Here is a 24,143-nt window from a genome sequence, read left to right on the forward strand (position 1 = left end):
CAGCTGGCAGCTGTCCCTCAAGAATGAGACACAGGGATTGTGGTTCATGGGTATATCTTCATTTGAAAGGGTCAAATGTTTTATTAGCAAGCCTTTTTCTGTTTTTGAATATACAGGTTTCCTGCTGTCCAGGGTAAAGGGGAAGTAGTATCTTGTTGCCCGAGGTTTGGGGTGCTTGCCTTGGGGCTCCATCCCCATCCGTTTCCCGCCAGCACAGCTGGGGGAAGGCGCCTGCTTGCCGGCCCCATGGATTCTTCCGCTGTGGGATAAGGCACTGTGTGTTCTGTAGGAAGGCGCTCGTGGCTGGCTGGTAGATGAGAGGCGGCCTTCTCAGGGGCTGCAAAGCTGAGGCTGTTGAGGGGTCGAGTTGATCTGGCAGGGGGCCACCTGGTAAGGAGGCCCCAGGTGATGGGAGCGCGGCCTGGAGAGTCTGGCGCCGCTGCCTCCCCGCTGGCCCTACACCAGCCCTCAAGATGGGATCATTCCTTTGCTCCTCTTGCGGTCGGCCATGGTTCTCCGGTTGTGGTTGGCTCTTGTCGCCTTGTTGGCTTCCTTCTTCCTGCGTTCCTGGGTTGTCTCACGGCTCTGCCCATGGCCCCGGGGGCTGCCGGCCACTGCTGTTGAGCTGTCATGCCGGTACCTGAGGGAGGAACAACCCACCCCACAAGAACCTGTCAGGCAGAAGAGGCTCTGGCGGGGAAAGCCCACAGCCTGCCTTGGTGTTCACTGGGAGAGGACACACAGACTGGGCCAGGTCACCCATGTCCCAACTTCAGATGGAAGGAGAAATGGAGCCTGGCAGGGCTATGGGGCTCTGGCCAGCCCCAAGCCTAGTGTTTTCTCTTCTCTGGGCCTTGCTTCCAGGTGCGCCCATCACTCCGTGTAGCGGAGGAAAAGCTGGAGGGCTGATGCAGCCCACGGAAAATGGGAAGGGCTTTGGTCGGGTCTCCTCCTTTCTCCATCTGGGGCCACATACTGCAGCTGAGATATTACTCCTGTTTTCTACCCTAGAGCCTTGCCTGGTGACCTCCAAGGACCAAGTGCACTCACAGATGTAACCTAGGGCCCTTTCAGACCATCTCAACCCCTGGGATTTGCCAGAGCTCTGCACTCAGGGGGCTGGGATGGATGAGAAGTCAGGGTTGCTCTGCTCCCAACAACCTTCTCCCCACTGCCTTCAGAATGAAACCCAAATGCCTTCCCTGCCTTCTGCATCCAGTAGACAGTACGGCATGAAGCCTAGGGCTGGGATGGGGGAGTGGGCTTCTCCTGGCTTGCCCTTAGGTGGAGGCGGATCCTTGGACTTTCTGGATGTTTCCTCGCTGGGAAGATGTGGGGCCTGGATGAAGAGTCTCTGGCTACTGATCTCAGCTCCCCTCAAAGATCCCTCTTCTGATCATGTCTGCTTTCTTACCTTTCTGCCCTCATATGACAAACTCCTCTGTGCCCTTTTTACCCTTAGGGACCCAGCTCAAGTGCCCCGTCACTTCCATACCTCTATCAGCCAGAAAGGATGTGTGTCTGTCTGAGCTCTCTCACATTTACACTCTGCCTGGTATCAGCTACCCCCAGACGCGTTGGGTGATAAATCCCCTCCTGTATTCATCAAGTCATGGTTACGAGTGGGGACCCTGGAGCTGAGCTATCTTGACCCCATCTTTGCTCCATCACCTACTAGCTGTGTGACATTTGGCTGATTACTTAATGTCTCTGGGCCTGAGTTTTTTCATCTGTCAAATGAGGATAGTGATAATGGTAGCTACTTCCCATGGTTGTCGTGGGAACTAAATTAATACAGATGGAGCACTTAGGGTGTATGTGTGGGTTTCCTGGATGGCTGGCCTTGCCTTCCCTAGATGATGGGAAGGGTCCCCGCAGAAGCAGCCCCTTGAATGCTCACCCTTTCTTGGCGAGAAAGGCCATGCGCCTGGCTTCTGCCTTCTCTCTCAGCACCGCAGGGTCCTGCACGAAATGGTCAGGCTGTGGAAGGGAGAGGAGACCAAATCTGGAGTCAGAACCTGGCCCTGAAAACACCTGTATTTGTCACCCTGGTGTGGGGCATGAGGGATCCCAGGCTGCTGCCCCTATCACATGAGCAGTACTGCTTTTATCTGTTCTGTATGTTGAGGTTCTAGTTAAGACTTCATTCAAATAAAAAGTTTAGCTAATAGAAAGTAGAATTTTCTAAGCTACTGGTTCCAGGTGACTTCCCAGGGCCCTTGGGCTCTCTAACTCCTCTCTGATTTTAAGGATTGCCATCCTGGGCACAGTGCCGGTAACTGCCCTTCTCCCGACCCCTGGCTCCTGGGCCTAATAATGAAGACCTGGCAGCTCAGAGGCCCTGCCTTTAATCTGTCCCCTGGGCCCTCACTAGTGGGCAGCAGAAGTGAGTTCTAAGCCAGCAGCTCTCCAAGCAGATATCCTGGGCTCAAAGGGACTCCTCCTGTCCCTGCCAGTGATTCTGGGGCTGCCTCAGGGCCAGATGCAGGGAGGGGTGAGGGGCACTTCTAATTCACCCTTCAGAACCGCACTCCCCGCTTCATCTGCCACCTGCCAGGGAGGTACCTTGGGAGCCTCCTCGTCAGCCTCCTCTTCCTCGTCGTTGTCCTCCTCCTGCCCTTCTCTAGGCACTTTGGTTCTCAGCACCTGAGGGATGGTGAATGGCCTGAAGGTGTGGAGAGAAAGTGAAATCAAAGAACAGCTAGAGCCGCTAGGGGAGGGAACCTGGCTGGGTGAGGGGGCCATGAGGAGGGCTCATGAGGCTGGGAAAAACCAAAGGGGTTTCAAGCCAGCTTTGCTCCAGCTCCTGGATTCTGTGAGGTTAACAGAATTTGAGATGGGGGTTGAGGGGGAGGCTGAGATGGGGCCATGAGGGTCTTCAGGCCTCTCTTTAGTCAGGACAGTTCTGCTTTGACTTGTATTGGAGAATCATTACACAATTCCACCTGGAAATGTTTTCTTCAATTAAGAAAAATGTTGCTTATAGCCATTACTGGAGATAGTGAAAAAAAAAAGAAAAATGGACTGAGCACAGTGGCTCACACCTGTAATACCAACACTTGGGGAATTTGAGGTGGAGGGATCACTTGAGCCCAGAAGGTTGAGACTGGTCTGGGCAACACAGTGACTCCCACCTCTGCAAAAAATAAGTTAGCCGGGTGTGGTGGTACACACCACACCTGTAGTCCCAGCTACTCAGGAGGCTGAGGTGGGAGGATCACTTGTAGTCCAGGAGGTCAAGGCTGCAGTGAGCCATGATTACACTCCAGCCTGGGTGACAGAGTGAAAACCTGTCTCAAAAAAGAGAAAAAGGCCGGGGGCGGTGGCTCACGCCTGTAATCACAGCACTTTGGGAGGTTGAGGTGGGTGGATCACCTGAGGTCAGGGGTTCAAGACCAGCCTGACCAAAATAATGAAACCTTGTCTCTACTCAAAATAAAAAAGTAGCTGGGTGTGGTAGAATGTACCTATAGTCCCAGCTACTCAGGAGGCTGAGGCAGCAGAATCGCTTGAACCTGGGAGGCAGACATTGCAGTGAGCCGAGATCGCGCCACTGCAGTCCAGCCTGGGCGACAGAGTGAGACTCCATCTCAAAAAAAAGAGAAAAAGAAAAATGCAAAGCTACTGTATGACACTGAATAAATGCTGTCCCATTCAAGGTGGGCTGGGGTGGAGGAGCACTGGATTAGGAGTCAAGAGGACTGGGTTTGGGCCCTCATTCTGCCACTGACTTGCTCACCTATGTAAACAAGAGGGTGAGGGAGCCCCACAGGCCTAAAAGCTGCTCTGCTCTGGAATGCCACCTGCCCTATGGCCTCACCTGCGGCTGATGAGCTCATCGTCTGAGTCTGCATCGTTGGCGCCCACCTGGTTGCCATCGTATGTGTCATCGTACTCATCCTCATAGTAAACATTGTGGTAGGGCAGGCTCTCGCCTGGCTGCAGTAGCACCTGCAATGGCAGAAGCATGGGTTAGAGGAACTCAGGGGCTGTCCTGGTCTCCCCAGCCCAGCAGAGGCCCAGCTTGGTGGCCTACCTCCTCCACCACCACGCTGTACTGCTCATAGCGCTGCCGCTGCGCTGCCACTGTGCGCTTGTCATTCAGCAAACTCCGTGTGTTCTCCTCTTTCCTGGTGCTGAGAGGGAACAGCAGAGAAAGAGAAAGGAAAACCATCAGGCTTGGAACTACTGCAGGGTATGGAGGGTCCAGAGACCACAGGCTCACTGCTCCACCCCTCAGAATGGCACAGAGACAAATGAAATCAAGCATTGGTGAGGGCGTGGGAGGGTGAAACTCTCACTGCTGCTGATGCCCATGAGGATGGCTCCAGCCACTTTTAGAGAGCATCCCAAGAGCCACTGTTATTTTTAGATGAAGTCTTGCTGTCGCCCAGGCTGGAGTACAGTGGCCTGATCTTGGCTCACTTCAACCTCCACCTCCCAGGTTCAAGCGATTCTCCTGCCTCAGCCTCCCGAGTAGCTGGGACTACAGGCACGCACCATCATGCCTGGCAAATTTTTGTATTTTTAGTAGAGACAGGGTTTCACCATGTTGGCCAGGCTGGCCTCAAACTCCTGATCTCAAGTGATCTGTCCACCTTGGCTTCCCAAAGTGTTGAGATTACAGGCATGAGCCACCACACCTGGCCAAGAGCCACTGTTAAAAGGTAAACTGGGGCTAGGTGTGGTGGCAGGCACCTGTAATCCCAGCTACTCAGGAGGCTGAGGCAGAGAACTGCTTGAACCCGGGAGGCAGAGGTTGCAGTGAGCAGAGATCATGCTACTGCACTCCAGCCTGGACGACAGAGAGAGACTCTGTCTCAAAAAAAGTAAAATGTGCTTACCTTTTGATCAGGATATTTCCTGTCAAGGCATCTACCCTAAAGAGATGCTGGCTGTGTGTACAGAGGTCTGATTAAAGATTTTCTTTTCAGCATTGTTTGCAACAGTGAAAAATGGAAAGCAACTAATGTCCATCATGAGTGAAAGAGCCAAATGAACTGTGCCACATCTGTATTACAGATCGCTGTGTGGTAGCTGTCAAGACAGTGATCTATTTGTGCTGATGTGGAAAGAATTCTCTTATTCCCAAGGAAAAAAAGCAAACCAGACTAACTCTTCTATGACCACACATCTATGCATGACAAGGCAGAGAGAAGGCTAGTAAGCCCCACACCAAATGATGATGGTTACTGCTTGGAAGCACCTGAAGTTGTCTAAATTTTTTTTTTTTGCTACAGGCTAGAATGCAGTGGTATGATCTGGGCTCACTGCAACCTCCGCCTCCTGAGCTCAAGCAATTTTCGTGCCTCAGCCTCCTCAATAGCTGGGAGTACAGATGCATGCCACCATACCCAGGTAATTTTTGTATTTTTTTATAGAGATGGGTTATCTGCCATGTTAGCTAGGCTGGTCTGGAACTCCTGGCCTCAAGTGATCCGCCTGCCTCAACCTCCCAAAATGGTAGAATTACAGGCATGAGCCACTGTGCCCTGCCTAAATTTAAATTTTTTGTAGAGACAGGGTCTCACCATATTGCCCAGGCTGGTCTTGAACTCCTGGGCTCAAGTGATCCTCTACTTCCGCCTCCCAAAGTGCTGGGATTACAGGTGTGAGCTACTGTGCCCAGCCTGGATCTCTTAAACAAAAATTTTTTTCATTTAAAAATTTTTATTTATTTATTGTTTTTTCCAAAATGACCTTTGTTGCCAACAAACAAAAATTTAAGAAGCAGCAAGGCCACACGTGGCTTTCTTACTGAGCTCAAGGGAGCCCTAGGGACCTTTGGGGTACAAGAAAAGGGGGGGGCCCAGTACTCTTCCTGTCACCCCCACCTCACCACAGTGGCCTTCTTTTTCACAGCTCAAGTTCCCATGTAAAATTTCACTGGAAGAATAATAGTTTGGAAAACTAACTCCTGTCATGTCACAGGTGAGGACACTCAGGTGCACTGGAGGTGGGAAGGGAGATGTTTGGGTCACAGTGAGCTGCAGCACAGCCACAAGAAGGAATGAGGGCTCTCAACCTGTGGCTTTGCAAACCCGTGAAAAAACCTGGCTTGTCAGAAACATACCCTGGCCTGTGGAATGTAGCTTCTAGCCCTGCTGGAGAAAATCAATATGAGACGCCAGGCAAGAAAATCAAGCTTAGCTGTGAAATCGGGTCTCTGGAATGTATCAAGGGTAAGATAAAAAGAAGAGACACAAAGCCAAACACAGCTTCCATAAAAATCTTCTATTAACTGGCTTTTGGTGCAGGGAGGGGCAGGCATCTGAGTCCATCTCAGTCTGTTGGGCTGTCTGCCTGGCAGCCCAGGGCAGGTCAGGACTGCAGCCTCCAGCATGGCAGGCTAGGGTTTGCCTCCCTTCAAGTCTTTATTAAGGACCCGCTCCGTGCCAGGCAGGGTATGAGGCTGAGTTGGGGAGAGATTCAGAAATGAAGAAAATATAGATCTGCCCTCATGAACTCAGTGTAGTAGGGGTGACAGACCAGTCAACACAAAATGTGCTGAACAGAGGCCTTGGAAGAAAAGGAATGAACTTGGTTCAGGAGGTCTGGTGGGGTATCTATAGGAGGCGGTAATGGAGGCTCCATGGTAGGGGGCTACTTGATTGGACCAGGAGCCTCAGAGTATGGCAGGAGGGATGGTGCACTTGATTTAGACTAAGGAGAAATCTCGGTTCAAAGAAATCTTTCACATCCACCAGAGAAGGGGCCTGTGACTGTGACCTTGGCCCTGTACCTGGCTTTCTTTGCTAAGTGGGAGGTAGAGAGGAAGTAAAAGGGGCCCAAGCTTGTTCAGGTGGTAGGTGCCAGTGGTAGGAGCACACCCATGCATTGGACACATTTCCTAAGGGCCTAATAGGCCCAGGACCTGCACTGGGCCAGGAGATGGAGGACAAACAAGAGGCATCACCATCCTTTCTGCTACACTTTCAGCTTCTGGTCCATCCCGTCCTTAGTTCTGCACAGTGGGGCAGTTCTTTTGTGCTGTGTGGCCTCTGATTATGTGGCTCCCTGGCAGAGCCAGGCCTGGCAAGCTCCACCCACCCTATCTGTGGGTGGGACAGCGAAGCCTGGGCACCTGGGCAGCCTGTCCAGGGAGATGCAACCTTGTACCCATGACCTCACGTAGAGCCAGGAAGGAAAAAGAAAATTTAGGAGAGGCCGGGCGCGGTGGCTCATGCCTGTAATCCTAGCACTCTGGGAGGCCGAGGCGGGTGGATCACCTGAGGTCAGGAGTTCAAGACCAGCCTGACCAACATGGTAAAACTCCGTCTTTTAAAAAAAGAAAGAAAGAAAGAAAAATCAGGAGAAAAGCCAGCCGGGAGAAAATCCATCAGAGGCCAGAACTTCAGTCCGGCCTGGAAACACAGGCAACGCTGGCTGCAGAGACTCTCTGGAGGAGGTAGCTTGCTTGGCCTCCAAGATGGAAGCAAGCCCAGAGAATCTGCAGGCTCCCCTGAAACCTTGCCACCTCTCCCTTGCTCATCTCTTGAAGCCTGTCCTTCAAGGCCCAATTCAAACTGGTCCTTAGCAGGGTGACTTCTGCCTTTGAACTTCTAAAGAGCCTGCAGAAACAAAAGACCCCTCCTTTTTCAGGTGAAGAATCAGGGGATCCAGAGAGACAGAGCAACCCTCTTAAGGTCACACAGCTACTAACAGCAGACCCAGGGCCAGACACAGGTCTCCTGACTCAGGTCTGCTTTGCTATTTCTTGGGCTGTGTGATCACAGGCAAGTCCCTTATCCTCACTAAGTCTCAGTTCCTTCTCTCGGCACCCACTTCCTGGGTTGATGCAAGAAAGAAATAAGATGACGTATAGAAGCAGATCCAGCACTTGCTGGACTCCACAAAGTGAATCCTGCTTCTTTTACTACAGGACTTTTCAGAGCCTTATGTGCTCTGTGACTCCCCAAAAGGCAGACCAAAGGCACAGACATTTTTTTTTTATTTTTTTGAGGGGGGTACAGAGTTTTGTTCTTGCTGCCCAGGCTGGAGCGCAATGGAGCGATCTTGGCTCACCATGACCTCCGCTTCCTGGGTTCAAGCACTTCTCCTGCCTCAGCCTCATGAGTAGCTGGGATTACAGATGCCCAATACCACGCCCAGCTAATTTTTTGTATTTTTAGTAGAGACAGGGTTTCACCATGTTGGCCAGGCTGGTTTCGAACTCCTGACCTCAGGTGATCTACTCACCTTGGTCTGCCAAAGTGCAGGAATTACAGGCGTGAGCCACCCCACCCAGCCAGCATAGACATTTTTAGAATATATGTTATCTTCCAGGGCACTATGGAATGGTCCAAAGGCATTAGGGGACCCTGCCTCTTGCCCACTGCCTCTTTCACTGGCTATGATATTCCTGCAGCACTTGTATGTCGATGTCTCCCCACAGCCATGCTGCACCTCACCCATGTTCCAAACAGACCCTACATTTTCTTCAGGTCTTTCCACCTTTCCACTTCATACTGGAGCTCCAGGCCTGGACCCTGTAACTCAGTTTTCCTGATGAGATATGAGGGGTATTGGAGACTTCTGGGAAAGGTATCCTAGTCTCTAGGAGAGACACAGGATGACCTGGTCTGGACTATCTCCTGGCACTGTCATGTCTGGAAGCCATAGCAGAAACAGCTGCAGCCCCCCCTGCAGCCTCCAAGGAACTAGTCTGACCATCAAGTGAGGCCCCAAGAGACAGGAAAGATACATCCTAGATGATAGGTCAACCAAGCCTAGACTGCCCTACCTTACAGTGCCCTGTCATGCAAAGGAACAGATTTCCTTACTACTGAATCCACTGAGTGCAGTCTATCTGATTCAACAACACACACATTTTAACTCCAGTACCATCTGCAGTGTCCTGCCTAATTTCTCGTGTGCTTGACAGATGTCTTCTAAGCATGATTAAGACATGTGTCCCTGCTGAAGTTCCTGTGTACCCCACCCCAGCACCTGCCACTCTGTCCTTACTTGTTTAATAGTCTTTCTCATGATCTCTGTGCTATTTGAGGGCAAGGCCTGGGCATCCAGCTCACCGTGTTTCCCTGGTGTCTAGCATAGGATCTAGTGCTAGTAAATCGCTTAATAAATATTTGCTGAATGAATAAATAATGAACACATGAATGGAGACTTTGCCTCTTTGCAATCCGTGGCCCCTGGGCTACCCAGCACAGTGAGTTTCTCCACATGGCAGCCCAGAGGGCCCCAGGAGCAAGGGCACAGCACTCTGGAAACCTGGCTACCTCAATGCCAGCCACTCTGCTGACCCTGAAAACTGGGACCAGCCCCTTGGCAAATGCTCGTAGGTGACTTATGACCTGGGTGGAGTGAGATGAGATCTTATAATACCATGAGTCCTGGGCAAAACCACAGATCAAAGTGAAAGGCCATGTCCAGAGATACCTAATCTCTGTAGGGAACCTACCACCAATCAGGCTCTCTGGATTGGAGCAGGGGGCCAGCCTTCTCCAGCCTGAAGGACCCCTTGTCTGCCCCTTGCCCACCGCTGGAGCTACAGAGGGCCATGCTGGCCTGGAATAGCAGCCAGTGATCCAGGATAACATCTTTGGCCTGGGATCTGGGGATGTCGCAATGATGTAGGATAACATCTCTAGTCTGGGATCTGGGGATGTCGCAATGTGTATGACTAAGCAGTTGCTTCCTGTCCAGCCAGCCAGATGGCTTTATAGTTGCCCTGTGCTGGTTCCCCAAGCCCTCAGCCAGCCAAGCTTTTAGCAATGGACAGCCCTAGGGTGGGGTAACAGCACAAGGCCCTAACTGAAGAAGCAGCTGGCATTTCCATCACTGAGGCTTCTACCACAAGAATGAGGCTAGCTGGTCTCCTCCCTCTCTGAACCTCACAGTTCCATCCACATGATGGTGAAAGAGCAGCCTGTACTTGTCCAGAGGTCCCCTGATTTCTGGATTCCATGCAGAACTTTGGGGGACTAGAATACATCTTATTTTAGATGTTGCACTCTTCACCATCACAGTAGACTCTGTCCCTCCGATGGGTCACCATTCCAAAGCCAAGTGATCTCTTTTTTTTTTCTCTTGAGACAGAGTCTCACTGTGTCACCCAGGCTGGAGTACAGTGGCATGATCACAGCTCACTGCACCCTTGACCTCCTGGGCTTAAGGGATCTTCCCACCTCAGCCTCCAGAGTAGCTGGAACTATAGGTGTATGCCAGCACACCAGCTAATTTTTGTATTTTTTGTAGATATGGGGTTTTGCCATGTTGTCCAGGCTGGTCTTGAACTTCTGGGCTCAAGTGAGCCACCTGCCTTGGCTTCCTAAAGTGTTCGGATTACAGGCATGAGCTGCTATGCCTGGCCCTGATCTTTTCAAAACATAAAATGTGCCGACCTTGTCAGTTCATGGGACCCTTTGCTGTGCTCACTGTGGCCTCGGGACCACTGCCCCTGTTGCTCACTCTGCTTGGGAAGCTTCTCCTTCCCTCCTTTGCAGAACTGATCCCTCCTCACCCTTCAGCTCTTGGTCCCACGTCATATTCTTAGAGAAGCTTTCCTGCCTGGGGTGAAGCCCTACCAAAGGCTCAGAATTCTGTGCACCTCCAGCTTGTAGTATTTGTTATATCTACAATTTAATGTTGCTTGTTTGATGAGTTGATTAATGCAAACTCCACGTGGGCAGGGGCCGTGTCTGTTTCACTCACCACTACATCCCCAGCATCTAATTAATTCAGAGCCTAGAATGCTCTAAGTATTGGACAAATATTTGTTGAACAAATGAATAAATCATGAACGGACTTTTCAATGCCAAAACAGTAGGAAGGACATAAACTAAAAATAAATAGAAAGGCCTTAAAATGGAATATGTTCACCTTCTGAAAAGCTCACTCAAAGTCCTTAATTTTCTCATTTTGTCACAGCCTGGGGAAAATCAGGTCAAAGAGTGGTTTCTGGGAAGCACTGTCCACCAGTGATTTGATGGTTAACACATTCAAAGATGTAAGAAGAAGGGAATAGGGGGATAGTTTTGGCCCTTCTAACCTTTTGCTACCAACAAGGGGGATTCACTAACAGGCTCCCTGCACAGAGGTCAGAACCTGAAGCCTGATCATTAGAGAACCTGCTCCTACCCACTGGATGTGCACAGGTCCAGGGTTGTGAAGGGATCCCTGTGCTGAAACTCCATGGCCAGTTCTGCCAAGATGGAGCCCTTGGTTTCCCTTGTGTCCTCTCTGCACTTCCAAAATTGGGGTATTGGAACCCTGTGGCCCACTGCACTCACCTCTTGCCCTTGTGCACCCGGCTCAGGTCTACCGAGTCCCTGCTAAACACATCAAACTCATCATTCTGGAAGACGTTGTGGCGAGATGTCAGCAGGGGTGTCGGGTCTGGTTTCATTTCTCTGGGTAGGGGACACAGAGATTAATTTAAGGAGGCCCTGCCAGCTGATGCCCACCTGTACCCCACTTCCCCCTGCTGTGTTAAATCCATCGGATTTTTCAATCCCTTTGCAACAGCCACTCCTAGGACACAATCTCAAAACCTCGTAGGGGGAGATAAGCCCCTGCCCGATCTGGCCCCTGCCTGGGTATACAGCCACACCTCAAACAAAGCTCCCCCTCATTCCCTGCATACCATTCACACAGGTTTTCCTTTTGTTTCTTAAAAGTGCTATCCCTCATTTAATGCTCACAATAGTCCTATGAGGTCAATAGTCACAGATCACTCCATGTCATTGTACCTCAGTGCCCTCATCTGTAAAATGTGGCTAAGAAAGCTAAGGAACTTGTCCAAAGGCACAAAGCTAACTTCACTCATTCATGTGGTAAACATCATTTGTTCATGGAAGAAACACCCTTTTGGGCACTGGTTCTGTCCCATGGGGCCTTCAGGGCAGCAGTGGGCCAAACTCAGAAATGGTAGGTGTGATGAAAGGGAGAAGCTCTGGCCATCCTCTCTCGCAAATCTACTGGGAAGGTGGTAACGACAGGGGCAGGTCAGGAATGTAGGGGGCTCAGAAGGGCTTACCAATCCCGTGTCACATCCCTGAAGACACATCCATGGCTCTTCCCACAAAGTGTGGCAGGGATGTGTACACTCTCTGCCCTGCCTGGGGCAAGTGAAAAACTCCTGCGGTGCCTAAGGTTTTTATGTTTCCCCAAAGAGGACTTTAAAAGGCCAGGAAATACCATGGTGGGGAAGAGAGAACAAGCTGAGTCCTGGGCCATGAATGAGGGAAGGAAGGGGTCCCAACCTGAGGCAGCCTGGGCACCGGCAGCCTCCTCCCACCTGTCTCTCCCACCTGTCTAGGTTGCGGTCCAGCTGGGTGAGGGTGGGGGCCAGCCGCTCCTCCAGGATATTGTTGATCACCTGCTCTGGGTCGTAGTGGTAGTACTCCAGGCAGGCCAGGATGAAGCCCTCACCAAGGTCTGGTAGCAGGTCCTTCACTTGGGAGATGAGTGAGTCCAGCTCCACCCCACACACAGCAAGGCCCACTGCTGCAGCTGCTCCCATGCACTGTAGCGAGAGCCAGAGCCAAGAAGGGGAAGGCTAAGTGGGCCAGTGATAGAGCCTCAGACCCCAAACAGCACTGGACTAGGCATCAGGGATCTGGCTCAAGTCCTGGCCCTACTCCTCCTGCCTGTGGGAACTTCACCAAGTGACTCAAGTCTTTCTGAGCCTCAATTTCCTTCTCTGTGAAAAAGGAGGCTCGTGATTGTTATGATTATTATATGCCTGTATCAAAATATTTCATGTAACCTCTAAATATCTACACCTACTACATATCCAGGAAAATAAGCAATAAAAAAGTTAAAAAATTTTAAGGCCGGGTGCAGTGGCTCATACCTATAATCCCAGCACTTTGGGAAGCTAAGGCAAGAGGATTACTTGGGCTCAGGAGTTAGAGACCAGCCTGAGCAACACAGTAAGACCCCATCTGTTCAAAAAATTTTACAAATTAGCCAGGTGTGGTGGTATGCACCTGTGGCCCAGCTACTTAGGAGGCTGAGGTAGGAGGATCACTTGATCCCAGGAAGTTGAGGCTGCAGTGAGCTTGATCAAGCCACTGCACTCCAGCCTGGGTGACAGAGCAAGACCCTGTCTCAAAAAATAAAAAATAAAATAAATTAAATTAGGCCGGGCGTAGTGGCTCACGCCTATAATCCCAGCACTTTGGGAGGCTGAGGCAGACAGATTACCTGAGGTCAGGAGCTCTAGACCAGCCTGGCCAACATGGTGAAACCCTGTCTCTACTAAAAAAATAAAAATTAGCTGGGTATGGTGGCAGGCGACTGTAATCCCAGCTACTCGAGAGGCTGAGGCAGGAGAATCTCTTGAACCCGGGAGGTGGAGATTGCAGTGAGGCCGAGATTGTACCACTGTACTCCAGTCTGAGTGACAGAGTGAGACTCCGTCTCCAAAAAAAAATAAATAAATAAAAAATAAAAGGTATATACCACTCATCTCATGGGGTTGTTTCAAATAGTTCAAAGATGTACAAAATCCAGTAAGCACAGTACCTGGCAGAGACCAGGCCCTCCATAAACTGCCCTGGTTTCTACTAATCCTCCCTATTAATCCAAGGTCCTTTTCAACTCTAACTTTGACTGACATTGGAGGTGTACAGCAACCACCAGAGCGGGACTGTGTGGAGATGCTCCCATTTAATTATAATCTCCTTTTTAAGTAAGGGAGATGCATTTTATATATTGCTCAATGTGGCTTAATTGTGTTAGCCTTTTAATTTAAGGAAATTTACAGATCATGATACAAATCTCCATGACTCAGCTAAGAAGAGAAATGGGGAAGAGGGTGGGAAAAGGTGAAGGAGGCCATTGTTCTCCAAGGCCCTGCAGGAATCACAGGGTCTGGGGTCTGGTAGGAAGGACGGTGGCATTTGTTAATGAAGCACTGAATGCCACCCAGGCTCAGCCTATTCCATGTGATAGCTCTGGGAATCCCAACACCTCATAGAGGTAGGCATTGCATCTGTCCCCACCTTATAGATGAGGAACCAAGGTTCGACATGAGTGACATGCGTAAGGCCATACAGCTGCCAAGTGTCAGAACTAGGTCACACCCCTGAGCTGCCAGGCCTGAGTCTGTGTGGTCTTCATCTATCATGTTTCCTCCAACATGCAGGGGAGAGTCCTGAGCTTGGTGGCCAATCAAGACAGGCACAGATTTGGCCAGTCCTGGAAAAGCCTGAAGGGAAGGCACCAGATCCGAGGTATCCACATTTGTTCAGTGGAATCCTGGAGCCCCATGGAGGGGCTTCCAAGAAGGCCAAACCATGGGCTTTGGCGCTGTTCCCAGCAGCAACCAAAAAAGCCCCACTTTTATCTGTTTAGAGGAGAGCTCCGAGAAAGGCTTGTGGAAACGTTCATGGAGTTTCACCTGTTCATTTTATACAGGGGAGGCTGAGGCTTCGATAGTTTAAGCAACTTGCTTTCTCCTCACACCCAGTCCAGCATGCCCCCGGCTTGGGACCCTCTAAAGGTAGCACAGAGCTGACCAGTTGCTTGAGGCTGCCTATTCCCAAAGAAACCTTTTTCCCTGAGTATAAAAGCGAAGGAGGTTTCCTGTTGCCCCAGCCTCTCAGATGGGGCCGAGAAGGGACAAGCAAAGAGGGAAAAGCACCACCCAGACACACACCTCCTCTTCCTCTGAGTTCTCTGGATGTGATGACGCTTGACTGACTGCCTCTGCCGTCACCATGACCCCATTACGCTCCCCATTAGGCTCCTCAGTCACAGATGGGTCTTTAGCATCTGTGGCTTTCCGTCTGTCCACCCCTTCCCATGCACTCTCGACTGCCTGGAGGATGTAGGCAGTCCGCGTCTCATCCCTGTGAGGACTTGTTAAGGGGTCTGTCTTAGGTTCCCAGCTCTGAAGCGGCATAATTCCTCAGTCCCTCCCCAGCACGTGACCACATGATTCCTGCCAGGGGCTTTCTGGGCTATACCCAAATGGGCATCATGGGCACCTGCATTGCATGGCAAAATGGGTCAGAGTATAGCCATTCTGGCTTTATAACCTAGCACCTGCCCCTCAGTAGAAAGCAGCTCTGAGTAAAGACAGGGCCAGGGCTGCCATCAGAGTGTCCTGGGGTGCAGGTTTGGACGAGCCAGCAGCTCCTCTTTTGTACTGACTGCCAGAAGGAGGGCATGGTAGGGCCACTGCCACTGGGCTTCCTGTCCAGTCTGCTGAGGGCATTCTGCAAAGGCTGGGGGTGTCCCCGAAGCAGGACTGAGCAATCTGCTGCAGCCACCAAAATGATTCATAGGCTGATCCTCCCTGTCCTTCCTTCTTGTTGACCACCCTGGGCTCCGTTAAGCCAGAAATCTAAGTCTCCTTCTAAGGGGAAAAATCTCCATTAGCTTCTTCCTGGAATGGGAGCACCTCTGTCTCCCTCACTCTGCTTCTTGTCCAAACCCTCATCATCCATGCTTGGATGCCAGCAACAGCCTCCCCACTGGCCCAAGCCTCACAGTGGTCCTGGGCCAGTCCATTCTCTTCCCTATGCCAGACAGAGCTTTTCCAAAGTATAGAATTGCCCATGTCACCTCCTGCTTCACAGCCCCTGCAGGACAGAGCCTAGTGATGGTCACCCCAGGGCTGTGCACATTGCTGGCCTTCACCTTACCTGCCACACCCCAATTCCTCCTCCTGGGAGACCCCTCCTTAATGACTGCTCCCTGCACTCCATACATGACGTCTGTGGCTCCGAGGAGCCTATTCTGGGAACATTCTTGTCCTTGCCCTTAGCTCCTGGTTTGGTGCTCTCCCATGTTTCTGCTGTTCTTCTGCTTGGATATCACTTCCATCTGATACCCCCACCCAGAGCTCTGCTGGGTGAGGCGCCTCCTCTGGTTTCCTGCCCTCTGAATTCTTCCCATGTGACACTCTATCTAACTACCTGTTTACTTGTCCACCTCCCCTCCTGTTATGAGGAGAGGCTGAGTCCATCTTGGTCACACAGGCCCAGATACTCAGAAAATATACAGGGAAAACAGGACTGCATCTCCCCTGCCCCAAGCATCAGAGCAGTATCTCCTCTAGCAAAGGCGAGGCTGGGGCCTTGGCTGCTCTCCTTGGACAGCTGGCCGACCTGTACCTTCTGGGGCTAAACCTCTCTCCACTCCTCTGGGTTCCAGCAGCCTGTTTCACCTCTGACCTAGTCAAGCCAGGCCCTGTTGCAGTGGGATATGGTAGAAGGATACAAGACTGACGAGGCCTGCTGCAGCAAGCTGATGTCTTCAGCCACGGGGAAGAGTGCATCATAGTCCCGGAGGAACCTGTGGGGCAGAGAGCAGATGGGATGGACCGGGCTGGGGGCACAGGAACACTGTGCTGCTGCAGGCCACTCCCTGTGTCTGCTGCCCAACCTTATTAGAAACATAGTGGGCCTATGCCAGGGGCTGTATCATGTAAGGCCTCTTGGTGACTGGTGGGAGAGGCATGGGCCTGGCTCAGCTTAGCCACACTCACCTCTTCTCCTGCAGCAAGGAGCTGAAGATCTGAAGGAACTCTTCAATGAAGCCCTGAATGTTGTCACAGCTAGAACAGGACATCAGGGAAGATGAGCTCATGCAATGCAAGATGAGCTGCAGCTGCTTTATACACCCCCTGCCCCTCTTCAAGGCTGGGGCCCGATGGAGGAATGAGGCATTTTTCTCAGTTTCTCGTCTCTGTTCAGCCAACCCCAGTGCAGGGGAGGAAGCCAAGATGAAATGATGGAAATGCTCCTGCAGGGCTTGGGGAGGAGACTCTTCCACCAGGAGGCAATTCCTGAGGGCTTACCTGCTTTCTAGGATGGGAAGGAGGCAGATCTGGTTCAGGATGATGTGGAAAATCTCCATTAGCTTCTTCCTGGAATGGGAGAGCCTCTGCCACAGATCACCTAGAAGCCTAGGCCAGAAAGAAAAAAGACATAGGTTTATGAGACAAAAAGGCCTGAGGGGCCGGGTGCAGTGGTTTACACCTGTAATCCCAGCACCTTGGAAGGCTGAGGTGGGAGGATCATTTGAGCCCCAGGAGTTTGAGACCAGCCTGAGCAACTAAGTAAAATCCTGTCTCTAAAAAAATTAAAAAATGAGTCAAGTGTGGTGATGCAGGACTGTAGTTCCAGCTACTGGGGAGGCTAAGGCAGGGGGATTGCATTTGCCTGGGAGGTCGAGGCTGCAGTGAGCCATGATGGCACCACTGCATCCAGCCTGGGTGACAGAGTGAGATGCTGTCTCAAAAAACAAAAAAAAAAAAAAGGAAAAGAAAAGAAAAATAGGCATGGAGGGAGCTTCTCCCCAGCAGTTGCAGGTGCCTTCGTGAAGCAGAGAAGGCCTCACCATTCACTGCTGAGAGCAGCTGGCAAAAGCCACAGGCCCAGAGAAGCCAGCTGGTTCCAGGGCTGCTTCTCAGTTTAAACAGTGGGTCAGGAACCAGCAGGCTGAGTACCAAGAGCGTGGAGTAACAGCTGAGGGAAGGGCTTAAACGCAGGGGCCAGCCATGATGGTGTTTTAGGGGACTGGGTTAATGGACTTAATTGCCTTGGTACAACCAGGACTTTGGGTCAAATCTCCTTCATGCTGTTTAGTAACACCTAACTCTAGTTGTTGCAATCTTTCTTGTTAGGTCCTCACACAATTCTTCACAGAGAATGTATTATTATTATTATTTTTTTGGGGGGGGTTTGTATTTTCTTTTCCTTCTTTTCAGGTAGGTAATGCTGCTAAATATTATTATTATTTTTTAAATGTTAAGAGATTTTTAAAAATGCAGTTTGAGACCAGCCTGGCCAACACATCAAAACCCCATCTCTACAAAAAATACAAAAATTAGCCGAGTGTGGTGGCACGTGCCTGTAATCCCAGCTACTCGGACACTGAGGTGGAAGGACTGATGGAGGTCAGGAGGTCAAGGCTGCAGTGAGCTGTGACTACACCACTGCACTCCAGTCTGGGTGAGACAGTGAGACCCTGTCTCAAACAACAACAAAAAACAAATGCAGAGGCCAGGAAGTGGCTAGGGAGGGATGCAGAAGCCCAAAGCTGCACAGTCCCTGCTTCTTCCCACTTGTCTTAGAGATGGGGATGCTAATGCCTAGGGAAGGCAGGGCCGTGCTCAGGCCTCTCTCCCACAACAACATTCTTCACTTTGTCCCCGCCTCACTTGCTATCTTCAAGCCTCCTCTTCTTAATTGCAGACTCCATTTCAGGAATTGCTGCTTCGTAGAAGGAAGCTAGTCTGTGGAGGCACACACACGGAAAATGCTGGATTAGTTCATAAATACCACACTTTGTAAGAACAGCAAAGCAAACTCCAGGGAGTGGGAAGACCCATTTCTTTTTCCCCACAATTTTCTCCAAGGACCCCCTGGTTCTTCCCTGAGCCAACCCCAGACTGACCCACTGGGGCTGGTCCCAGGAACAGCCTCCTAGGAAGTGACCTATAGCCATGTCCCTCATTCAGATGGGCAACTAAGGCCCAGAGAGGCTCATACTAACAGAGGAATCAGAAGGCCACTCAGGACCCACTGAAGTTTGAGAAGCAGATGCAAGATTACTTGCTTGTAATTTTTTTGTTCAAAAACTGTCAGTTAGCCAGGCAAAGTGGCTCATGCCTGTAATCCCAGCACTTTGGGAGGCTGAGGTGGGAGGATTACTTGAGATCAGGAGTTCAAGACCAGCCTGGCCAACATGGTGAAACCCTGTGTCAACTAAAAACATGAAAATTTTTTAGTAGGCATGGTGGCGCATGCCTGTAATCCCAGCTACTCGGGTGGCTGAGGCGTGAGAATTGTTTGAAGCCAGGGAGGTGGAGGTTGCAGTGAGCCAAGATCGCACCACTGTACTCCAGCCTGGGCAACAGAGTGAGACTGTCTCAAAAAAAAAATTGTGTTAACATGAAAATACAAACACAATATTTGTATTTGGTCAAAATAGGCTAAATGTTCTCATGATTTTTTCCAACCCCAATGGAAATGAGAAAAATATATTAAAATAAAAAAATAATAATTAAAAAATTTAAGAAAAAGTGTATCATATTTTCTATACTGGCTTATAGGTTAAGACAGTTAACACTGTTTCTTTAATTAATTAATTAATTTTTTGAGATGAAGTCTAGTTATATTGCCCAGGCTGGTTTTGAACTCCTGGGCTTAAGCAATCCTTCTGCCTCCCAAGTTGAAATTACAGGTACCTGGCTTAAAACTTCTATAAAATTAACGCTGTGCATGGTGGCTCCTGCCTGTAATCAATCCCAGCACTTTGGGAGGCCAAGGTGGGCAGATCACTTGAGGTCAGAAGTTTGAGACCAGTGTGGTTAACATGGTGAAACCCTGTCTCTACTAAAATATGAAAATTAGCTGGACGTGGGGGCGGGCACATGTAATCCCAGCTACTCGGGAGGCTGAGGCAGGAGAATTGCTTGAATCTGGGAGGCAGAGGTTGCAGTGATCTGAAATCAAGCCACTGTACCCCTAGCCTGGGTGACAGAGTGAGACTCTGTCTCAAAAAAAAAAGAAAGTTATAAAATTAAAAATAATTTATATGAAATTATTTTCAAATAAATATAACTATATTAACAAAAAGAAAATAAACAACTGCTAGCAGCTCCCTACCTCCTATGACAGCAAACCATAATTATTCTCTCTGGTACATCCATACCAGTCACAGTATAGTCTATCTTGCTTTTCACCTTGGCAATTTCACACCACCCCTTCCCAACTCAAATTCAAACTGTCCATCCCAGCTGCACAGCCACTCAACATCCAGAGATCAGCACTCCTGCAGCCCTCTGGCTTTCTCTCAGGCTAATGCTGGCAACTGCTCTCCTCTTCTTTCTCATTCTCCTCCTCCTCCATGCAGCATTCCAGGCTCACCTCCTCCCTGTGCACTTCCTGATCATGCGCACTCATGTGAATTCCTCCTTTCCAGAACTAGATGCACTGCACTTGGAATACACTGCCCTGGCAAGTGAAACTGCAGCTGTCTCTTTTCTGTGGTATAATTCTTCCCCCAAACATCTTAAGCTTCCCAAAGCTGGAACTACAGCTTAAGTGCCTAGGTCAGTGCTGAATTTGGAGCAAGTCCTCTGTAAACACGTGTCTGTCAGTTGGCTGGTTTCTGGCAAGGCATCCTACTGCAATGCTATACATAACAAAGAGTAACTATGCCAAAAAAGGTGGGCCCTGCTAGGCCCACAGCATAGTCCAGAAAATGACAGAGAGGGCAGTTTGGCCTAAACAGGTTCAGCTGTTGCCAAGATAAGTTGCTGATGGGAGAGTAAATTGGAACAACCCCTATGGAGGGCGATTTGGCAAGATCTACGAATATTAAAAATGCACATACCATCTGTCCCTGCTAGTCTACTTCTAGGAATTATTCCTCAGATATACTTGCAAGGTACAAAATGATGTGTGTGCAAAGTTATTCTTTGTAATTTTTGTTTTTTGAGACAGAGTTTCGTTCTGCCATCCAGGCCGGAGGGCAGTGGCACAATTCCTGCTCACCGCAACCTCTGCCTCCTAGGTTCAAGTGATTCTCCCACCTCAGCCTCCCGAGTAGCTGGAATTACAGGCATGTGCCACCACACCCAGCTAATTTCTGTATTTTTAGTAGAGACAGGGTTTCGCCATGTTGGCCAGGTTGCTCTTGAACTCTTGGCCTCAAGTGATCCACCTACCTAGGCCTCCCAAGGTGCTGGGATTACAGGCGTAAGCCACCGCGCCTGGCCTCTGTAGTATATTTTTGTAATAGCAAACAACTGAAAAAATCTAAAGGACCATCTATGGGATCTGGTATTCCATACAGTGGAATTCTACCCAGCCATACCAAAGACATTAGAGAAAGGGTACTTAATGCACTGATATGGGACCACTGTTAAGTAAAATGCAAGCAGTAAATACCCATAATATGCCAGCCTTAACTTTTTTAAAAGGAGGGAGATATATAATGTGCATAGTTACTCATATATGCATATATATTTGCATCTCTCTGGAAAATTCCACAAAAAAACCTAATGATGATATTTGTACGTGAAGAATAGAATTGGGGAAGTGGAAAGGGAGACTTTTCAGTGTGTATTTTATACTTTTTGAGTTTTGAACCATGTGAATGTATTATTTATTCATAAAGTTAAAGGGCAGAAAGAGATATACTCAGCTATACTTAAGTAAATGGGAGAGGAAGGAGGAAAAAGGTTGTTTTGAGAGAGATTTCAACAGAGCTGACTGGGCAACAGTAAACACTTTCAGAGAGTTCTGTGGAAATGAGGTGGCTGCATTTGTTCAGCAGGGTGTTCCTGGCCTCCAGCACAGTTGGAACAAGATGGGTCAGCCCCAGGCTGTTTGTGGGTCAAAGGCAGTGTTGCCTTTAGTCAAAGGTGTTTCCCTTTCTTCCTCCTCACCCAGAGATGGGTACAGCCTCTCCCCTGCCTCTGCTGTCACTTGTAGAAAAGTCAGCTCTTCCAAAACTTACTCCTCCCCCTGTCTCCAAAAAGCCTTTCAAAAGCAATCTGTGCCACATTTGGGGAAACACTTTAACAAAATGGGAAAATGCCTATGATAAGCAAAAATAAGGAGGGTACAAAATTCTAAGAATAGTATGATCTCTAATTTCCTACTTTTCTGGATTTTCCAAATGTCCTAGAAGCACCTGCTGCTTTTATCATGAGAAAAGATACCTTTTTTAAAAAAAGTGAACAGCTACATACCTCTCTCTTCTAGGGAAAATGCTGGGCAGCACATTATCCTAACATTCTCTGGGAGGCTCAACAACCCTAATGTCTGATTTTTATAAGCTGAGGCGACCAGGGAGGGGTCACAGCACCAGCTGCCATCTCTGGCACATGTAAGTGCTAGATAATGTTTTGAATGGGTTAGTAAATGACAGAATGGACAGGCAGCTGAATGGACGGAGTTGGGCAGCTCCCAGAAGCTGCTACAGATGGTGAGGAGAGATGCCTTGCTAGAGTGACGATCAGAGACCACTGGGAAGAGGCCCGTGCCCACAACTGCCAAGCAATATGCAGGTTGCCAGCCTTTTCACCCTGGCCTGGGAATGCCCATGCCCACCCCTTTCTTACTGCATAAGCAACAGATGCTCTTGGTACTAAGAGGGCAAAGTGGGTCTGCCTCCCTGGCTCATATTCTCTTCCACATCTGTCTCCATCCCACCAGGATCTTTCTAATGACTCCTCTGGATAAAAGCCTCCAGAGGCTCCCCACTGCCTACAGCATACAGGACCTGCCAGCACACCCCAGGATCCTCACGATCTGACTTCTACTGACTTACCCAAAGTGGGTTCTTGTTACAGCTTGTTTTCCTGTCATCCTGTGTGTCCCCACCCTCTGCCTCACGTCACAATTCACTCCCCAGCTCTCTCCCAACCACACTCTGGGCCTCTGGATGCTTCACTTCACCTGCCTAGGATGCCCTTCCTGCTATAGGAACCTTTCTTTGTCTGGAAGATACCTGTTCCTTCAAGACATCCTTTGAAGGCCGGGCGCGGTGGCTCAAGCCTGTAATCCCAGCACTTTGGGAGGCCGAGGCGGGTGGATCATGAGGTCAAGAGATCGAGACCATCCTGGTCAACATGGTGAAACCCCGTCTCTACTAACACAAAAAATTAGCTGGGCATGGTGGCTCATGCCTGTAATCCCAGCTACTCAGGAGGCTGAGGCAGGAGAATTGCCTGAACCCAGGAGGCGGAGGTTGCGGTGAGCCGAGATCGCGCCATTGCACTCCAGCCTGGGTAACGAGCGAAACTCCGTCTCAAAAAAAAAAAAAAAAAAAAAAAAAAAGACATCCTTTGAGGGTCATCTCCCAGCCCCACGTTGGAGCACTCCTGTTGTTTTCTTGTGTATGTTCCCCGCTGGGCTACTCTACTAAATTGAAACTACTCTATTCTTGGTTGTGTTGGTTTTTCTTCCCCTCCTCTATCCTGGTCTTGGCCAAAAATGGAAGTGCTTCTAAAACACAGGCTCCACACAAGTAGGAGGCTTATCTGTCATTTTCACTGCTGCATCCCCAAGCTGGAAGAGGGACTGGCACATTCTAAGCATCCAGTAAGTATTTGTTAAATGAGTACATACGCCAGAACCTCTATTTCAACAGCCAGAACTACCGCCATACCTGTAACAAAAGTCATGCTTCTGGAAGGTCTGGCAAGCCAAAGGGAAGATATCCAGAAAGGCCCAGAGTGTGGTGCAGGTATCACAAAGGTAGAGAATAATGTCCTTTAATTCCTGTTGCCAAAAGAATACACTGCATTATTCTCCTCTGCCCACATATACAGATCTGCAGAGCATCTGAGACAACATTAACATAGTCAGAGTCCCAAACAGGCAGGATGTTACATGGGAGGAAGAGAACACTGGAGGTCCTGGACAAAGCCTGGCTGGTCCATCTTCAGAAGTACGATCTGGGTGAGTCACCTAACCTCTCTAAGCCTCAGTTTGCTATGGTAGCTCCAATGGTCTTACACCCAATGATCGCTGGGTTACTTCCAGTTCTGAGATAATACAATTTCTTCTCCTAAGCTAAAGGAAAGCCAACTCTTAAATCTGAAGACATTATAGAAAGAAGAAACATCCGAGGCAGGACAAGAATATTAAGTACATATTCTTGTACTTAATATTTAAAGTTTTTCACATCTTGAAGAGGGTATACAAAACACATTAAGTTTCTTACACACTCTCCTGGTTCTCATGACAACTCTGAAAAGTAGGCTGGGAAGCTGTTGAGAATCTCTATTTTACAGATAAGGAAACTGAGGTTCTGAGGGGTAAAATGATTTGTTCCCACAGTGCCTGCCACATGCCCTTCTGAAACAAGATCACATTCTCCAGGAGGCAGCTCATAGCTGCCTTGTTCCTGTTCTATCTCCAGGGCTTAGTGCAGCACGTGACACATGCTGAGGCTTCCTGAATATCTGCCTTCCATTTGTCATCCCTGTTAGACTCGAAATTCCATGAGCACAGGGGCCAGTCTGCTTTTGTTTACTGCTTTACCTCCAGGCCTAGCACAGTGTCTGGCACATGCTGGGGATTCCTCAATATAAATCCATTGAATGAATGACTGGCTCAATGAATAACATACAAATGAGCATGTCAAACTGAAATAAATGAGGACTCTGAATTCTTATTCCCTGGTTCTTTTCACTACTTTGTAAA

The 24,143-nt window shown here is 49.5% G+C and overlaps 2 protein-coding genes across 9 annotated transcripts in view; one reads left to right on the forward strand and one right to left on the reverse strand.

Moving 5' to 3' along the window:
* The window catches only part of MTMR3 (myotubularin related protein 3), a 250,652-nt gene that overhangs the window by 20,644 nt on the left and 205,865 nt on the right, over positions 1–24,143 (forward strand). Inside the window, exons 5-7 of the mRNA XM_064367885.1 lie at positions 5,241–5,358; positions 5,863–5,931; positions 23,267–23,396. Of these exons, the coding sequence (XP_064223955.1) occupies positions 23,321–23,396 (76 nt within the window). The 5' untranslated portion in view covers positions 5,241–5,358; positions 5,863–5,931; positions 23,267–23,320. The remainder of the gene's footprint in view (positions 1–5,240; positions 5,359–5,862; positions 5,932–23,266; positions 23,397–24,143) is intronic.
* ASCC2 (activating signal cointegrator 1 complex subunit 2) overlaps positions 44–24,143 on the reverse strand; it is a 48,944-nt gene continuing 24,844 nt past the window's right edge. For all 8 annotated transcript variants that reach the window (XM_064367889.1, XM_064367888.1, XM_012464963.2 and 5 more), the window contains 13 exons: positions 23,104–23,216; positions 18,140–18,214; positions 16,775–16,882; positions 16,463–16,531; positions 16,195–16,269; positions 14,627–14,819; positions 12,273–12,487; positions 11,253–11,372; positions 4,037–4,136; positions 3,821–3,951; positions 2,566–2,665; positions 1,901–1,980; positions 44–640 (listed from right to left, as the gene is read on the reverse strand). In XM_064367889.1, coding sequence (XP_064223959.1) covers positions 469–640; positions 1,901–1,980; positions 2,566–2,665; positions 3,821–3,951; positions 4,037–4,136; positions 11,253–11,372; positions 12,273–12,487; positions 14,627–14,819; positions 16,195–16,269; positions 16,463–16,531; positions 16,775–16,882; positions 18,140–18,214; positions 23,104–23,216 — 1,551 coding nt within the window. In that variant the 3' untranslated portion in view covers positions 44–468. The remainder of the gene's footprint in view (positions 641–1,900; positions 1,981–2,565; positions 2,666–3,820; positions 3,952–4,036; positions 4,137–11,252; positions 11,373–12,272; positions 12,488–14,626; positions 14,820–16,194; positions 16,270–16,462; positions 16,532–16,774; positions 16,883–18,139; positions 18,215–23,103; positions 23,217–24,143) is intronic.

The sequence above is a fragment of the Aotus nancymaae genome, unplaced genomic scaffold, assembly GCF_030222135.1.
Source record: "Aotus nancymaae isolate 86718 unplaced genomic scaffold, 86718_ANA_hifiasm-v0.15.2.pri h1tg000076l, whole genome shotgun sequence".
Classification (NCBI taxonomy): domain Eukaryota; kingdom Metazoa; phylum Chordata; class Mammalia; order Primates; family Aotidae; genus Aotus; species Aotus nancymaae.